Source organism: Hylobates moloch, unplaced genomic scaffold (assembly GCF_009828535.3).
Source record: "Hylobates moloch isolate HMO894 unplaced genomic scaffold, HMol_V3 SCAFFOLD_8, whole genome shotgun sequence".
Lineage (NCBI taxonomy): Eukaryota > Metazoa > Chordata > Mammalia > Primates > Hylobatidae > Hylobates > Hylobates moloch.
The window spans coordinates 82677947-82693358 of NW_026652283.1; the positions used below are offsets into that span (position 1 = coordinate 82677947).

At 56.2% G+C, this 15412-nt stretch overlaps 1 protein-coding gene across 2 annotated transcripts; it reads right to left on the minus strand.

The window, feature by feature from the left end:
• Nucleotides 1-950: 950 nt before the first annotated feature.
• Nucleotides 951-9956, minus strand: TMIE (transmembrane inner ear). 2 transcript variants are annotated; one of them, XM_032161794.2, is made up of 4 exons: nt 9723-9911; nt 5906-6023; nt 2577-2726; nt 951-2270 (listed from the first exon to the last, which is right to left on the minus strand). In XM_032161794.2, exons 1-4 carry the CDS (start codon nt 9813-9815, stop codon nt 2164-2166), a joined length of 468 nt encoding a protein of 155 aa, XP_032017685.1. In that variant the 5' UTR covers nt 9816-9911; the 3' UTR covers nt 951-2163. The 2 variants fall into 2 exon arrangements, with proteins under 2 accessions (XP_032017685.1, XP_032017684.1); XM_032161793.2 differs by having other exon boundaries at nt 2042-2270; nt 5940-6023; nt 9723-9956.
• Between the last annotated feature and the right edge of the window lie 5456 nt (nt 9957-15412).

The window sequence follows — 15412 nt, forward strand, 5'->3', positions numbered from 1 at the left end:
GTCTGGGCTGGAAAGTGGGTGCTCTTTCTGTGATAACTGTGGGAGTCGGGCTTTCCTTGACTTTGGCTGATTTCTGGCAAGAGGCTAGAACACAGCCTTTCATTGCCCCAAAGAGCCATAGTGAACTTTGACCCTCTATCTCTGTCTCCTGTCTGGAGACAGTGACAGACGCCCACTGGAGTCAGCCATTATTCCAACCATCAGCAGCCAGGCCTGCTCATAAAAGGCTAGTGGTGGCCCCACGTCAGGGGAGGGGCAGGTGGAGCTCAGGCCTGGACTTCCCCCAGTCTTCAGCAACTGCTGCTCTGTGTGACCCTGAGTGGCCCCTACCCCTCTGGACTTCTGCTGCCTGGCCACATAGGAAAATTCTGCATAGAATGGCCTTTGTCACCCCTATGTATGAGAAGCCCATAGGTTGGACCCTAAGGGCAGAGGTCAGTCAACTGCCTCCATCTGGTGTCAGAGTCCTCAGCTTCCATGGCGGGGCCTTTTGCCATGGCTCTGCCCCTCACTGCTCCTAAGACCCCATGTCATGCTCCTTCCTCATCAGCCTGGATTACTCTCCTCCCTGTACAGTGATGATCCAGGTCCAGGTCAGGAGCCAGGTTTGACTCTTCTGTGTCCCCAGCACTGGGCACAGACCATCACAGGTCTATTGAAAGTCATGAATGCAGCCTTGTGAACTCAGCACCCAGAGAGCTGGCAGCGTCCCTCCCGAGTCCCCGTGCCTGCTTCCGGGGTGGGCCCAGGTGACTGCAGCTGCCCCTCAGCCCTCGGCTCCCATTTCTCCCTCTATCTCATCCTAATTCAGGCTGGGAGAAGAGTCAGGGAGGGGACTTTAGCCTGGCCTGAGCCATCTGTCACAGACTGCTGCATCACCCTCCACACAAATGCCCCAGGAATAGCGCATCCCGAGGAGTCATCTCAGGAGGCCGTTTTCTAGGCCTGGCTCTGAGAAGGCACTCAACTTTATTCACAGACCTCTGCAGGCTGCTTTTCCAGCAGGCTCTCCTGGCTCAGAAACCTCTGGTGTCTCGAGACCTTAGTGTTCAGGCCTAGGTTTCAGAGCCTTAGTCTGTTCGATGCCATCTGGAAGTGCCTCTGTGCATCTTCCCTCCCCCAGGTGCTATTTGGGCCTTTGTCTTCTGGTCAGAGATGCTTCTTTTAGGTGCCCGTAGTGGGAAATGGTAGAAGAGGAAGCTGCAAAGAAGCTGGCACTGTTATGGTCAGCAGGCAGAAGTCCCTGCTGTGATCTCCTAGGGCCCTGAGACCTCCCAGCACAGCTGGGCATAGAAGGGGCCACCAGAACAGCCCGAGGTCCCCCTTGGCTTCTTAAACATACTCTGATTCCCAAGAGGGGCCCAGACTCCAGCTCTCTTTCCTGCACCCTCTAGCCCACTGGCCTTTAGCTCTGTGTACCCCTGACCCAGCCCTGCAGCCCCCAGCCCTGAGCTCGAGCCTTGGGGCCTCATGCCGGGCCTGGCAGCAGCCTCAGCTTCATCACAACGTGTGAAATGAGGGTAGCCCATTGCCTTGAGCTTAGTGTCTGCTGGGCTGGGGGTTCCATTTCTGAAGCCACCTCTACTCACTCCCTTGAGCTGGATCCCCTGCCAGGCTTGGGGAAGTCTCCCCACCATCGGGGCTCCTCCCTGGCCAGACAGAGTCCCTCCTGCTGCCACAATGTCCCCCAGTGACCCTCTCTGCCTCCTCATGGCCAGTCTGGGTGTGGTCTCACACCCTGACCCATGCACCTCAGCCATTTCGTGCCAGAAAGGGTGGCTGAAGTAAACCCTTATCCCATTACTCCTTCACAGCCACTGCCATCCCTGGCAGAAAGGGTGGGAGACAGGCAGCTGCGGGTGGGGAGAGCAGTGTATCTGCAGAGGGATGGCGGCACCAGACCACCTCTGCCGAGACAGTGCTCATGTGGATGGGGTGAAAGGAGCCAAGCCTAGGCTGGGGGGCAGGACACCTACTAGATTGTCTGGTTCCTGCCCCTGATGGGCCATGAGGATGTGGCCATGAGGATGTGGCCATGAGCCTCAGCTTCCCCCTCTGACCACAGACTCTGTGGTCCCCAAATGAGCTCAGAGTCCAACATGCCTGGACCCCGGCCACGGCTTGAGCTCCAGGGCCTGCCGGCCCAAGCTGTCCAGGATGTCTTCATTTCTCTCCTTTCTTCTTCTTAGCCTCATTCTTCTCATCCTCCTCTACCTTGATGGCCACTGTGTCCACACTGTCCTTCTTCTTCTTCTTCTTCTTCTTATCCTCTGTGGGGCAGGGGGAAGAGACCATGTGATAGTGGTGAGACAAGGGCCTGGGGTCTGACTGTCCCGAGGAGAAGAGCCCCAGAACCTCCTACACTCTGTCTTTTTAAACTTCCTTCTTCCTACTGGAGAATAGGCTCATCATTCTACTTGCCTCATGCCAACCAATTTCTGTGCTCTGGTCTCCAGGGGCAGGGCTGGGGCCCCTCCCTGAACCTGCTGCGGTTGGAGCAGAGGAACAGGGTGACTCCAGGCAGCAGGACTGAGGAACTGGCTGGCGCAGCAGGGCTTGAGCCAGGGCCAACTCACCTCCTGGGACTTCTGTGAGCTCACTGAGGGGTGGCACAGTCTCCAGCTTGTCTGTATACATCTTGGCTGCCTTTCGCTGCAGGTACCGGGCTTCAATCTCCTTCCGGGTCCGTGGCACACGACAGTTGAAGACACAGCACAAGGTGATGACTGTAGGGAGGACAGAGCAGGCTTGGCTGGGGCTGGGGTTCAGACACCCCAGGAATGGCATCCGCCTTCCTTCAGGCCCGCTCCCATCCACCCACATATGTCTCATCCACCAGACTCTGGCAGGAAGCTTAGCATCTTGACAAAACCCTGTGGACCCTATGATGACCAAGGTGGCCTTCCTAAGCAGGGCTGACTTCATGCAGCTGCACAAGCCCCCGTGCTTGGAAGGGCCCCTGGCTAAATTATGTCGCCAGTCCTGGTCCTGAGGGTCTTTCTGACTGGACTGAGAGTCACTGGAGGGTAAGTCTGCACCATGACTTAAGCCATAGCTTCCTGGGGGCCACCCAGCACTTCCAACCCAGGCTTCCGGGTGTGCAACTTAGCTTCTCCTTCCCACGCCACTGAGAGCTAGGCCAAAGCTGCCTCAGTCATGAGAGGACGTGGCTCTGCATGTCCTCCTCAGCCTCCCTCAGGACATCCCTGGGCTCTCCCTGGCTAGGGCGGGAGCCCATGAGAGGGCACAGACCCTGCCCTGAGGCGTTCACCTCAGACGGAGTTATTTCAGGAGTGGTTTTCCGGCTGAGGGCAGCTGCACCCACGCCAGTTGGGCCAGGGCATGGAGCTGGCCTGTCTAGTGATGGGTAGGGCAGATCAGGGCTGCCAGGACCTGGCTGGACCGAGTTTATTTTTCTAAGGCCCCCACAGCCTGACCACCTTGGCCCCAACCCTAGGGGAGGGGATGGAGCTGGTTCCTATTATAAATCAGATGACCAGACATAACTTCCTGGCAGACTTCTGGGGGCAGAAGGGCCCACGGAGGATTAGCCAGGTCTATTTTGGGGAAGATGGATCAGATCTATGTAGCCTGGACTGGAGTACCTTCTGGGGTCATTTTATGCAACCAAGTCAGAACCCCTTCAGACAAATATTGTGGTCCCACTAGGTCTCACCCAGGCTCAGAATAAAAGAAAAAAATCAATGAATGAATGAATGGGATGATCTTAAAGCCTTTGCTGCTGGGAACAGGACTGGACTCTGGAGTGAATGAATTGGGGAGCCAACAGCATCCAGGCATACACTTGGAGGAGGGTGCTGCACAAGGGCCCCAGCTGTAGATCTGACTGTCCCGGCGTGGACCTGAGCAGACAGTAGGCCTTATCCAAGAAGCTGGGTCCTGGATTTCTCCAGAACCTGTGCCTATGCCTGAGACCCAAAGTTGGTACCCAGTCCTAACCCTCCTGGCTTAGGCCACCTCTTCTAGCCACCCCACCAGGAACCTCCTTGGGACCATGCCCACTCAGGGGCCATGCAGGCTGGTCCCAGGCCCTGGGAGGCTGGGGTTTCCAAAGGAGCTCAGTGGGCAGCTGATGGCAGCCAGAGCAGGGCTCAAACACTGCCCCTCACTTCAGGCCTGCCCCACACAGCCTGGCCTGGTTGCTTCTCTTCAAAGAAGGGGAGATGCAAAGAGCTTTGGGTCAAGTTCCAGGGCCCAGGCAGGGGCTTGGGATATAAGTCTCTGGGGCTGGAGGAGACCTCCAGGGGCACCCCATCTAGCCCCAGCCCCTTTTCCTGCAGGGCTTTGGGGGTGATGCTCCAATAACAACAGCCCAAGCAGACTGGGAAGCAGGAAAAATGTTTCCCCCCAGGAGAGGGAGCTGTGTTGCCCCCACTGCCTGGATCTGGCAATGGAAGGTAACAAGTGCTGTCTGCTGCTCAGGCGTCTTGGGACTGTCCTTCACCCTTTCTAGGAAATGGGGTTAGAGATGGTCTGTGTGGTTGATGTCCAAGTGCTGCTTGGGGTCTGACACTGCAATTTTCTCATGTGGCCCCAGGCACCTTTTTTGTGTCTTGAGGCCCACAGTGCTCTCCCTGCTGCTCCCTAGACCTGCATCCTAGGCTGCGCCTGTGGCTCCTGTAGGGCAGATGACCCCCCAGCCCTGCAGAGGGCTGTTTCCCTCTCTGGACACCTGGCTGAGGCTGCAGGCACACCTGTCTGTGGGGCCTCCACGAAGATGCCTGACTGGTTCTCAGCCTCGGCTGGGAACAAAGCATAGGCTCTCGCTCAGATAGGGGGCGGGGATTTTCTGCAGGCAGATATTTTCTCTTGGGATGGCACTTCTGGTGCCAGGAGAAGCACATGCAAATCATATGTCATGTCTTCCTTGGAGCCCCTCACACCTGGGTGGGCTCTCTGTGGGCACCTCATCCCGGGACAGCTCCGGCTGGGACGAAGTGCAGCTTTCACCTCCCCACCCAGGGTGCACTCAGCAAATGTCCACTTGGGGTCATCTGAGACCCTGTGTGAGGCTGCATTTCCTCCAGCCTCTGCTCACACTATTCCCTCTCCCAGAATGCCTTTTCAGCCTTCCCTCCTGCAAAACCCCACCTACCCTCCCGCTAGTCTGCAGCTCAGAGGACCCTCCTCTGTGACACCGTTGCAGGGGAGTGGGCTGCTTCTCCCTTTACCGCCTACATCCCCCCCACACTCTGCTTTTGCCTCGTGGGAACCTCTGTCAGACTGCTTTGTGCCATGGCAGCCTCCCCACTCGGCCTCCGTCTCCTGTGCCTTTCTGTCCCCTTCCCCAACTCCAGACCTCCATTCTGAGGGGAGGGCTAAGGGGAGCAGGCCAAGCCCATTTCTGCTGCGACTTTGCATCAAGAAGCTCCCAGAGCCCAGGAGAGGAATGGGTTTCCTGCTTTTAATTGAGGCGGGTGTGAGTCACTCCCGGAAAATTGTATTTGACAAGGCAGGGATCGAAGCCTGGGAGCCACATCTGCTGGGCGTCTGGGGAGCCTCTAGTGGAGGATGGCCTTGCTGGGGCCCCTGGGTGTGGGCCTTTAAGCTGGCCAAACTGCAGGAAAAGCATCAGGAGGCCAGACATAGGGAAAAATGACACGTCCTCGTCCCAGTCCTTGGTTCAGTGCAGTTCCCTGTAATTACCGTAATTGCCATGTGGCTACCTCCCTGGGTCCGGCAGAATACTTCAGGTCACCACCGGCCTGTCAGCCCTCCACGGGGAGTTTGTGTGGATCAGGAGGTGCCAGAAACCACTGCGGGTCTCCTGTGGGTGCCTGGCCTACTTGCACTGCCCAGAATTGCTGCTCCGAGCCCTCTGGGGGGCAGGGGGTGCTGTGTTCCCACTGCAGTGTGGTGGAGAGGGAAGGGAACAGCTACTCACTGACGGACAACACGAAGAGCGAAAAGATGCCCACCACGTGCCACAGGCGCATGTCCCAGAACACCACTGTCTCCTTGGTCAGCGGGGGCGGCTTGGGCTTGGGCGGGGCCGTGCTGGGCTGTGGGTCAGGAGAGAGGGGAGTGAGTTAGGCAGAGGCCGGCTGGCTGGAACCGGCTGAGAAGGGCCCAGGTCTCAGCAAACACTCAGCCCAAGCATATCAGAATCTCCTAGAATCAACTCTCTTAAGCATGTGCTACCAACACCCTAGACCTTGGAAAGTTCCAGATTTAGAGCAAGAGAACTGAGCAGAGCCAGGGACTTGAAGTGGGAGGGTGGTTGATGCTTGGGGAAAGCAAGGCCTGGAGGAGCAAACGTGGATGGCTTGTCCTGGCCAGGTTTAAGGCCCCTACGAACACACCCTCCTACTCCAGTCCTGGGCTCCACCCAGGCAGATGGGGTCTCAGGACCAAGGCCAGAGACCTGGCGAGGCCCGGGGGGTGCTGGCTAACTGGCTTTGCTCTCACATCTCCCCAGTGAGGGTGGGGTGTGGAGCTACGAGTCCGGGCCTCATAGTTCTGCCAGCTGGCCTGGACCCCTGCCAGGTGGCCTCCTTTGGTCGCCTACCCTACTAGGAGTCACCCTCTGAACAGAAGACTCTGACAGAGTGTCCACAGGACAGGCACTGGATAAATAAAAGGTCTGCAGTGCTGTGGCGACACCTGGAGGCCAAAAGGCAGAAGTGCGGCTGTAGCAAGCCTGAATAGAGCACAGCCAGACACTCCCACTTTCCAGGGGTACATGACCCTGCCCTGGGGGACTGAGGGGTTAGGACACTGCCCCAGGGTCTAGAGGCCACAGTCCTGCCCCAGTTCTGAGAGGACATGGCCTCGTCCTGGATATCTAAGGGACATGGCCCAGCCCCAGGTCTGAGAGGACACAGCCCTGATCCTGGGTGTCTAGGGGACATAGTTCTGCCCAGGTCTGAGGGGAGACAACCCTTCTCCTGGCTGTCTAGGGACATGACCCTGGCCCTGGGTGTCTAGGGGACATGGTCCGCCCTGGGTGTCTAGGGGACATGCTTCACCCTGGGTGTCTAGGGGACACGATCCACCCTGGGTGTCTAGGGGGCACGGTCCTGCCCTGGGTGTCTAGGGGACATGCTTCACCCTGGGTGTCTAGGGGACACGATCCACCCTGGGTGTCTAGGGGATACGGTCCTGCCCTGGGAGTCTAGGGGACACAGCTCTACCCTGGGTGTCTAGGGGACACAGTCCTGCCTAGGTCTGAAGGGACATGGACCCACACTGTAGAATTTGAGTAAGATCCGTCCCTGACCAGAGATGGATATGACCCCATGTCTGTCACTTAGTGTGGCTGAGGGACAGGGAGAGGGGTCTGTCCTCTGAGGGAGAGAGAACCCTGGGGCATAGGAATGAGATGTTGTCCACTGATTACCAAATAACGACAGACACGAGAAGTCCCTTCTGGTTCTCTGAGAAGAAAGGCAACCTGTAGTTAGACCATCCAGCCCTTCTTCCCCCAGGTCCATAAACATGGATTAGGCATCTGTCATGAGCCAGGTGCTTCTTCATCTAGTGAATGCCACCCTTCAGTGTGGGTTGCAGAACTCAAGAGAGGATCAGCAACCCGTCCCAGGTAACCCAGAGGATCTGTGGGCTGGGATTGGTACCTGATTCTCAGGCTTTTTTCTCCTTGCCAGGGTGAGCTATTGACAAGAAGACACCATTCCTCAGTACTGTCCCCTGGCTATGTGTGGGGTCAGACATGTAACTAAAGTTGGGGAACATGTGTGAGGTTGGGCACATGTGTGGTTGGTGTGCATGTGGGTGTGGTCAGGGACATGTCTGTGCAATCAGGGTTAGGGGCTTGGTGGTGGCAGCTGCCCTAATTCTAAGGCCCAATGTGTTGGCCCTGCTGGTTGTACGACTGGAAGACTCTGAGGGCCATGGCAAAGTTCTCAGGTTCTGAGCCAAGGCAGCTCACTTCCTACACATTCTTGCCCCAGCCCTGATGTGGGTGGAGCTGGGCCTACTTTCACAGATAGGGGTCTTGGGTGGACGGCAGCAGATAACAGCCGGTTTTCTCCTCATGGTGGGCCCTGCTGGGGTCTGATTTCTGGAGCATGGAGGCCCCCACCTCCTTCAGAGCCTCACGGGCTGATGGAGGGTAATGGTGACTCACGCGGGGCTAAGGTGGGTGGTGACATGGCCCCCAGCCCTGCCCATGTCTTTGGTGCTTCCGTGAGGGAAGAGCTAGGGCCTTGCTCAGGCTGTCAGCAGATGGCCTTCAAATGCAATTTCCCTTGAACTGGGAGAAGATGAGTTCCTGGGGGTGAGGGAGAAGAGTCCTTGGCTGGGAGCTGACTTTTAACCCCTGCCCCCAGCTTTCTGTCTGCATCTAGGCCAGCTCAGTTTCTGTACTGAGGCCTCAGGGCAGCCTGTGAGGAGCCCAAGTACGCCTCACAGGGCTCAAGCCAGCATAGCTCCCCTTACAGGGACACTGGAGCTGACACCTGACTCTAGCCCAGCCTCGTGGTCACACCCTCTGGGCAACAGCAGGGACAGGCTACATCCGGGTCCAGGGCTCTGTCCCTATGTCTCCATCAAACCCTCCAGTTCAGGGCTGTGTCCCCCCATAACGACTTCCCCATGGCTCTGTCCTCCCTATCCCACACTGTCCCCAAGTCCCCGCCCTTTAGGACTTCCCTGGGCACCTCTCACTGCCTCTTGCATTTCTGTTTTCCTGCTCCCTCTGGTCCGCCCCTGCCTGCACAGCCTCCATCCCCTGCTCCTCCCTGGCCCTGGCTCCTGGGCCTTCTCCCTCTAGCCTCACAATCCAGAACTCTAGGTCTGATCTGCCAGCTCCCTCGTTGGCTCCCCTTTCAGGCTCAGCAGGAGTGGGGTACAAGGGGGTTAGGGAGGCTACCGATGGCCCCACCCTTCCTGGCCCCAGCCAGGCTCTCCACCAGAGCTCTCCGCCAGCCATCCTCTCCACCTGCTTCTGTGCTATCTCAGCAGCTCCTTCCACCTCTCCCACTGTGTGCCTGCTCCCAATTTACCCTCCTTCCAAACCAGAACTCATCATGAGTCATCTCTGAGCAGAAAGCTTCTAAAGCTCCCGGTTATCACCAGGACCAAGTTAGACTCCCCAGTCCCTGGGTCCTGCCCTGCCTGCCCCTCTGGACCTAGTGCTCCACATGGCTTCCCTGTAAAGGGTCTCCTCATCCTGCTGCCCCCACCCTCCAACTTGGAATGCCCTCATCTCCATCTTAAGGCTATGTCTCCCCCTCCATTAGACAGGGGTCCCTGGAGCATCTCTGGAGATAGAGACTGTTGCCTCCAGAAGACCCTAAATTCAGGGTCTGTTCCATCAGACTAGAGGTCCAGGATCTGCTCCACCAGACTAGAGGTCCAAGAAACCCAGGGCTGTGCACCTCCCTGCCAGTGAGACCAAAGGCTGGAGGATGGGGGCCCAGTATCCCCCATCAGTCTGGGCGGGGCTGTGTCCCCAGTCAGGCTGGGACTCCCTAAAGTCAAGGTGAGTCTCCCCCGTCAGACTAATGTTCCAGAAATCTGGGACTGTGCCCTTCCATCAGACCAGGGACCCTAAGAGTGGGGCTGAGTCTCTCTCACAGCCTGGCAGGGCTTGGGGCAGGGCTGCATCGCCCAGGAGACTGGATCTCTCAGGGCAAGAGGAAGGGATCAAACAAGCTCCGGATCAGAAAGGCGTCCCCTCTCCCCCAGCCCCCTGCCTGGAGGGTGACAGCCTCCCCAGTCCCTGCGCGCCGCGGCCTCACCTCCACCAGCTGCCCGGCAACCCCCGCGAGGCACACCCCGAGTGCGGCGCCGCCCAGCACCCAGAGGGGACCCGCGCCCGGCCACCCCGACATCTTCGCGCCACCGCGCCGCTTGCGGAGCCCAGGGACGAACCGGCCGGCCGCCGGTCACTGCCCCTGCCAGCCGGCGCTCGGTGGCCACGGGCTTTGGCCACGGGTAGTCAGCGAGCATCATTTATTCATCCTCGGTGTCAGGTTCCCGCGCCACCCGCCCCCGCCATCGCTGCGGTGGAGGGCCCGCCCCCTCCCTCCCGGGAGATCGGGCCGCAGGCTCCCCCTCCCTGCCCCCACCTTCCGCATCCCCAGGGACACTGAGGTGGGGGTGGGCGGGAGGGAGGACAGACTGGGGCCAGGTCCCTAATCAACAGGTCCCCCTCTCTTCTGCAAATGGGCATCAGTTTCTCCATCTGGGACAAGGGGGTGGGGCTGGAATCTGCTGATCTAGGAGGCCCTTCCCATTCTGTCATGCTGGATTTGAAAAATATACTGGATTTGAGTTTGGGGGGGCAGAGCGGGCAGGTTGTCATGGTGACAGGCGCTCAGGGATGTCCTGGGCTTTCTGACTTGGCTTCCTGCCCAGAGGCGGCTCTGGTCACCCTGGACACCAGAGCTGGAGAGCAGGGGATGGTATGGTCAGAGCAGCCAGCCGGCAGTGTTATGGAGGGTTCCAGAAGAAGACAGCATCTTCAGCCCCACAGGAAAGAAGTGGGCTGTCCCTGGAAGGGCTGGAGGACCATTTTCTGACCCTGGCTGCCCTCAATCTCTGCCCCAGCCTGAACACTGACTCTGACTTCAATCTAAGCCAGGACCCTGACCTCATGCTGAAGTTGACCCACACTGCACTCTGGCCCTGACCCCATGTTGAGCCTTGACAACTGAGGGACAGAGGGAGGTTCTGAGGAGATGTAGAGACCTGGGTGAGGGGCTGAAGACTTAGGAAGAGGAGTGGGGAGGCCTGGAGTTGGTAGACTCCCCTTCCCTCCTTTCCTTCCTTCCTTCTATTCTTATTTATCTCCTGCTGCTGAGTGTTAGGAGAAGCAGCCCAGGTGTTGGGCCCCTGGAACCCTTATCACCAGGGGCACTGGTGAAGGCCTGCGCAGGCTGGGAATGGCCCAGCAAGGCCTGCCCTGAGAACCAGGGAGACCCTATGGCTCCAGAGCCCTGTGAGGTTCTGGCCTGGACATGCCATGAATGGGCAAGGACCACAGCAGGCTGCAGCAGGGAGCAGAGGGCCACCTGCGGACACCTGCCAGTGTCAGGGCCTGGAGATGACAGCCAGGCAGGAAAACGAGAGCTGCTGGAGAAGGACTGCGGCCCAGGAGACCCACTGAGGAAACGCTCAACAGTGGGAGGCAAAGTCTGGGGACTGAGTGGGCTGGGCCACCCAGTCCTCCCCAGGCATGCCCTGGCCAGGCAAACAGGAACTCTGCTAAAATCCAAATCACTTGTTGCAGCACTCCAATCCCCACTTCCTCATGCTGCTGGTCACAGCCAGGCTAGGGAAAGCCACACTGACCAGTCAGGGAGGTCACCCTCGGGACATGGGGTCAGGAAGGCTAGACAGGGTGAGGACTAAGTCAGCCTGTCAGTAATGCATTGAGCAAAGCATTACTCCTCTGTTTCTGTTTCTTATCCATGGCATGGGGAGGGCGAGACTCCCGTGATTGATGTGAGGATGATATGAATTAATGAATATGGGAGTGCTGGCTCTCCTTAGCAGGACAGGCAGCGCTCTGCTGCTTACAGGCTCCCAATCACAGTTCAGCCCAGGGGAGAGCTGTTTCTGTTTTCTGTAAAGTTCATCCATCCATCCATCAATAAGTAGGGCAAGCCTAGTGAAGAAATCCGAAAGAAAATACAATCATGTGTGTCCCCCAGTGTCCCCTGAGATGGCCACTGCTCTGCGTGGGTTCCACTTCTCTGCAGACTCCTGAACACAGCTGAGATCTTACTGTACACTATTTCTAGTATACTTTTGTACCCGGAACTTTTTTTTAACTAACTCAAGTACTCTAGATCCTCCTTGACTCCACCACAGCCAAATACTATCATACGGGCTTCAGAGTCAAACTGACTTAAATAGCAGGGTGTCCCAAAAGTCTCAGTGCAATTTTAAGCTCTAATAACCTCAGAAGTATAAAGCTACAAATATATGAGAAACACCATTTAGCCAGGCATGGTGGCTCACACCTGTAATACCAGCACCTTGGGAGGCCGAGGTGGGCGGATCACCTGAGGTCAGGAGTTCGAGACCAGCCTGACCAATATGGAGAAACCCCATCTCTACTAAAAATACAAAATTAGCTGGGTGTGGTGGCACATGCCTGTAACCCTAGCTACTCATGAGGCCGAGGCAGGAGAATCGCTTGAACCCGGGAGGTGGAGGTTGCGGTGAGCCGAGATCGTGCCATTGCACTCCAGCCTGGGCAGCAACAAGAGCAAAACTCTGTCTCAAAAAAAAAAAAAAAAAGAAGAAACACCATTTGAAAGTTTAAGTTTCCTTTTGTGCCCTCTGAAGATGGTAAAAGTTGACTGAAAGAAATTTAAGTCAGCTGAGTGTGGTGGCTTATGCCTGTAATCCTAACACTGGGAAGTTGAGGTGGGAGGAATGCTTGAGACCAGGAGTTTGAGACCAGCCTAAGCAATATAGTGAGACCCCTGTCTCTCTAATAAATAAAAAAGAAAAAAGAAAAAAGAAAAGAAAAGAAAAAGAAACTTAGGTCATTCAAAATTCACAAAACTAAAGTAGCATAAACAGAATTTAAACAAACTTTCAAAAACATTTTTTGGTAAATTCGTAGCTTTATATGTCCTAATTTCTGAAGTTGTTAAAGCTTAAAACTGCACTAAGGTTTCTGGGACATGAGCATACTGACAGCTGTGAACCTTCAGGTGGGCTACTTAACCTCTCTGAGCTTCAGTCCCTCATCTGTAAAACAGGTATAATTCAGGATCATAGGCCAGGTGCAGCGGCTCACACCTTTGGGAGGCCAAGGCAGGAGGATCATTTGAGCCCAGGAGTTCGAGACCAGCCTGGGCAACATAGCAAGACGCCATCTCTATTTTTTTTTTTTTAATTCAGTATCATGCACCAGCATATCACAAGCCTTCATTAAATGCTAGTCATTATAATTATTATCATTCTTGTTAAAGGCTGTGTGATACTACACTGTATAAAAACTCAGCAAGGGCCAGGTACGGTGGCTCACACCTATAATCCCAGCACTTTGGGAGGCTGAGGTGGGTGGATCATGATGTCAGGAGATCGAGACCATCCTGGCTAACACAGTGAAACCCCGTCTCTACTAAAAATAGAAAACATTAGCCGGTAGCACGTGCCTGTAGTCCCAGCTCTTCGGGAGGCTGAGGCAGGAGAATCACTTGAACCCAGGAGAAGGTGGTTGCAGTGAGCTACACTCCAGCCTGGGCCACAGCAAGACTCCATCTCAAAAAAAAGAAAAAGAAAAGAAAAGAAAAGAAAAGAAAACAAAACAAAAAAAACCAAAAAGCCTTGTGGGATCTCTGTCCTATTGTTGGACATTTCTGTTGCTTCCAATTCTCCAGTATTAAACACCACGTTAAGACAAACATCCTGAAAGTTACAGTAGTTTTGAAAACTCTCTCAAACTGTAGGCCTCAGTTCCTAAGACTGCCCACCCAGCCCCAGGACACCAGTCGCCAGTCTGGCCTCTGGAACTTCTGACCAACTGGCTTCACGTTGGGGTTCCTACAACCTCCTCTTTGGGCTTAATTTGCTGGAGTGGGTCACAGAACTCAGGGAAGCACTGACTTACTTTTACTGGTTTACTGTAAAGGGTATTACGAAGGGTACAGATGAAGACATGCATAGGGCGAGATATGGAGGAAGGGGTGTGGAGCTTCCATGCCCTCCTGGGTATGTCACCCAGCCTCCACATGTTCAGCTATTCGGAAGCCCTCTGAACCCTGTCCTCTTGGGGTTTATGGAGGCTTCACGACATCTGCATTCCTTCCTCCCAGAGTATAGGGCAGGACCCTCTCTGGGGAGGGTCTTAAGATTCGCAATCAGAAAGGTGTGGGAAAATTAGGGTCCTGGCTTGGGGCAGGTGAAAGCAGGGCAGGAGAGGGTCAGAGAGATTCCATTTCCTGGGGCCTGCCCTGAGGCCCAACACATTATAGCCAAAGACTGTAACAAGGGCAATGGGAGCTATGAGCCAGGAGCCGAGGATGAAAATCAATACCTAACACCACATAGGTTTTTTTTTTCCCCATCTTTGAGGGACTTTACATCTCTGAGGGCTTTTCAGTGAGGAATTTAAGCTCATAGAGGGGTTATGCCCTGCCTAAGGTCACACAGGAACTATGGCCTCCAACTCAGCCTTTGCCTCCAACCCAAGGCACTGCCCAGTGTCCAGTACTGTTTCTACTTCTTAGGAGGCCCCCACATCCCCCTGCACCCCAAAATCAGTTGGGCCCATCATATCTGGGGTTGGGGAGCTCTGGACTCCAAGTCCCCCAGCCTTGCTCCCTGGAAGACAGTGTCCCCTCCATACATGGTGCTGTGAATGCTGGTCTGCAGAGCCCTGCTTCTCCCTCCTGTACTATTTTTAGCTCCTGTGAGTTTCCTGTAGGGACCCAATCCAGCCTCCAGGGCCTCTGAACTGGAAGCTGTGAGCAAGGCAGGGGGTAGTGGCCAGAGGACCCTGTGGAATGTTCTCTCCTGGAGCCTGAAATCCCAGGGCTTAAAGTTTAGCTCTGGGGAAGCTGGAGGTAGGAAATGAGGACCCCCAGTCACAAAGCTAGGCTAGGATCCAGGGACTCAGCCTAGGGCGAGGGTGGGAGCTGGGCAGCCTACGCCTGTGCCACAGCAGCTGGGGCCTGCTGGGAGTTGGCTGTCCCTGACCTCATCGGCCCCAGGCTCAGCTCAGAATAGCTGTGGGGCTGGGCCAGGCCTGTGTCAAACCTGCGTGTGCTTGAGCACGTGCCTTGTGTACTAAGGCACTGGTGCACATGGGAGTGCATGTGCATTCTGCATGCAGCTTTGTGTGTGGCTGGGTGTGAGTCTCAATGGCTCCAGAATCACAGGTGCCATTCACATACGTGTGTGTTCCCTGGAGCAGTGTGCAGGTCTGTGTCCCTGTGGATGGGCACACGATCTGCACACGCGTACCCAGGGCTACCACTAGAGTTGTGCAACTTGGAGTCCTTACTAGTGGGTTCAGTGGCAGATGAGTCCATGTGGCACAGAGACCCACCCGTTCCCTGACTGTGGAATTGTATCTGTGTGCAGCGGGTGTGGGAGTGGTGTGGATGGGTATACACATCTGTGGTGGGATTGGCCAGGGGCCCTTGGCTGTGTTGCAGGGGACTGAAGGCAGGTGGACTCAGCAGAGGCTGTCCTTTGGGCACTACCAGAGGCCTTACCTGGCTCCAAGCCAAGAACGAGCTGGAAGAGAGGCTGGGCAGGTCTTGCCCCATTTAGCAGATAGGAAAACTGGGCTTGCAATGCCCATGAGGTCACCAGGGAATGGGGGAAGGACTGGTCTGCCGCACAGAGCTCAGTCAGCCTTCCCATTCCCCTAGATGTGGCTGAACAGGAAGTCTGGGCTCTAGGGAGGAAGCCGTGGGAGCCCTTCCCTTCCTGCTCCAGCCCAGGCAGCGCTGCCTTCCCT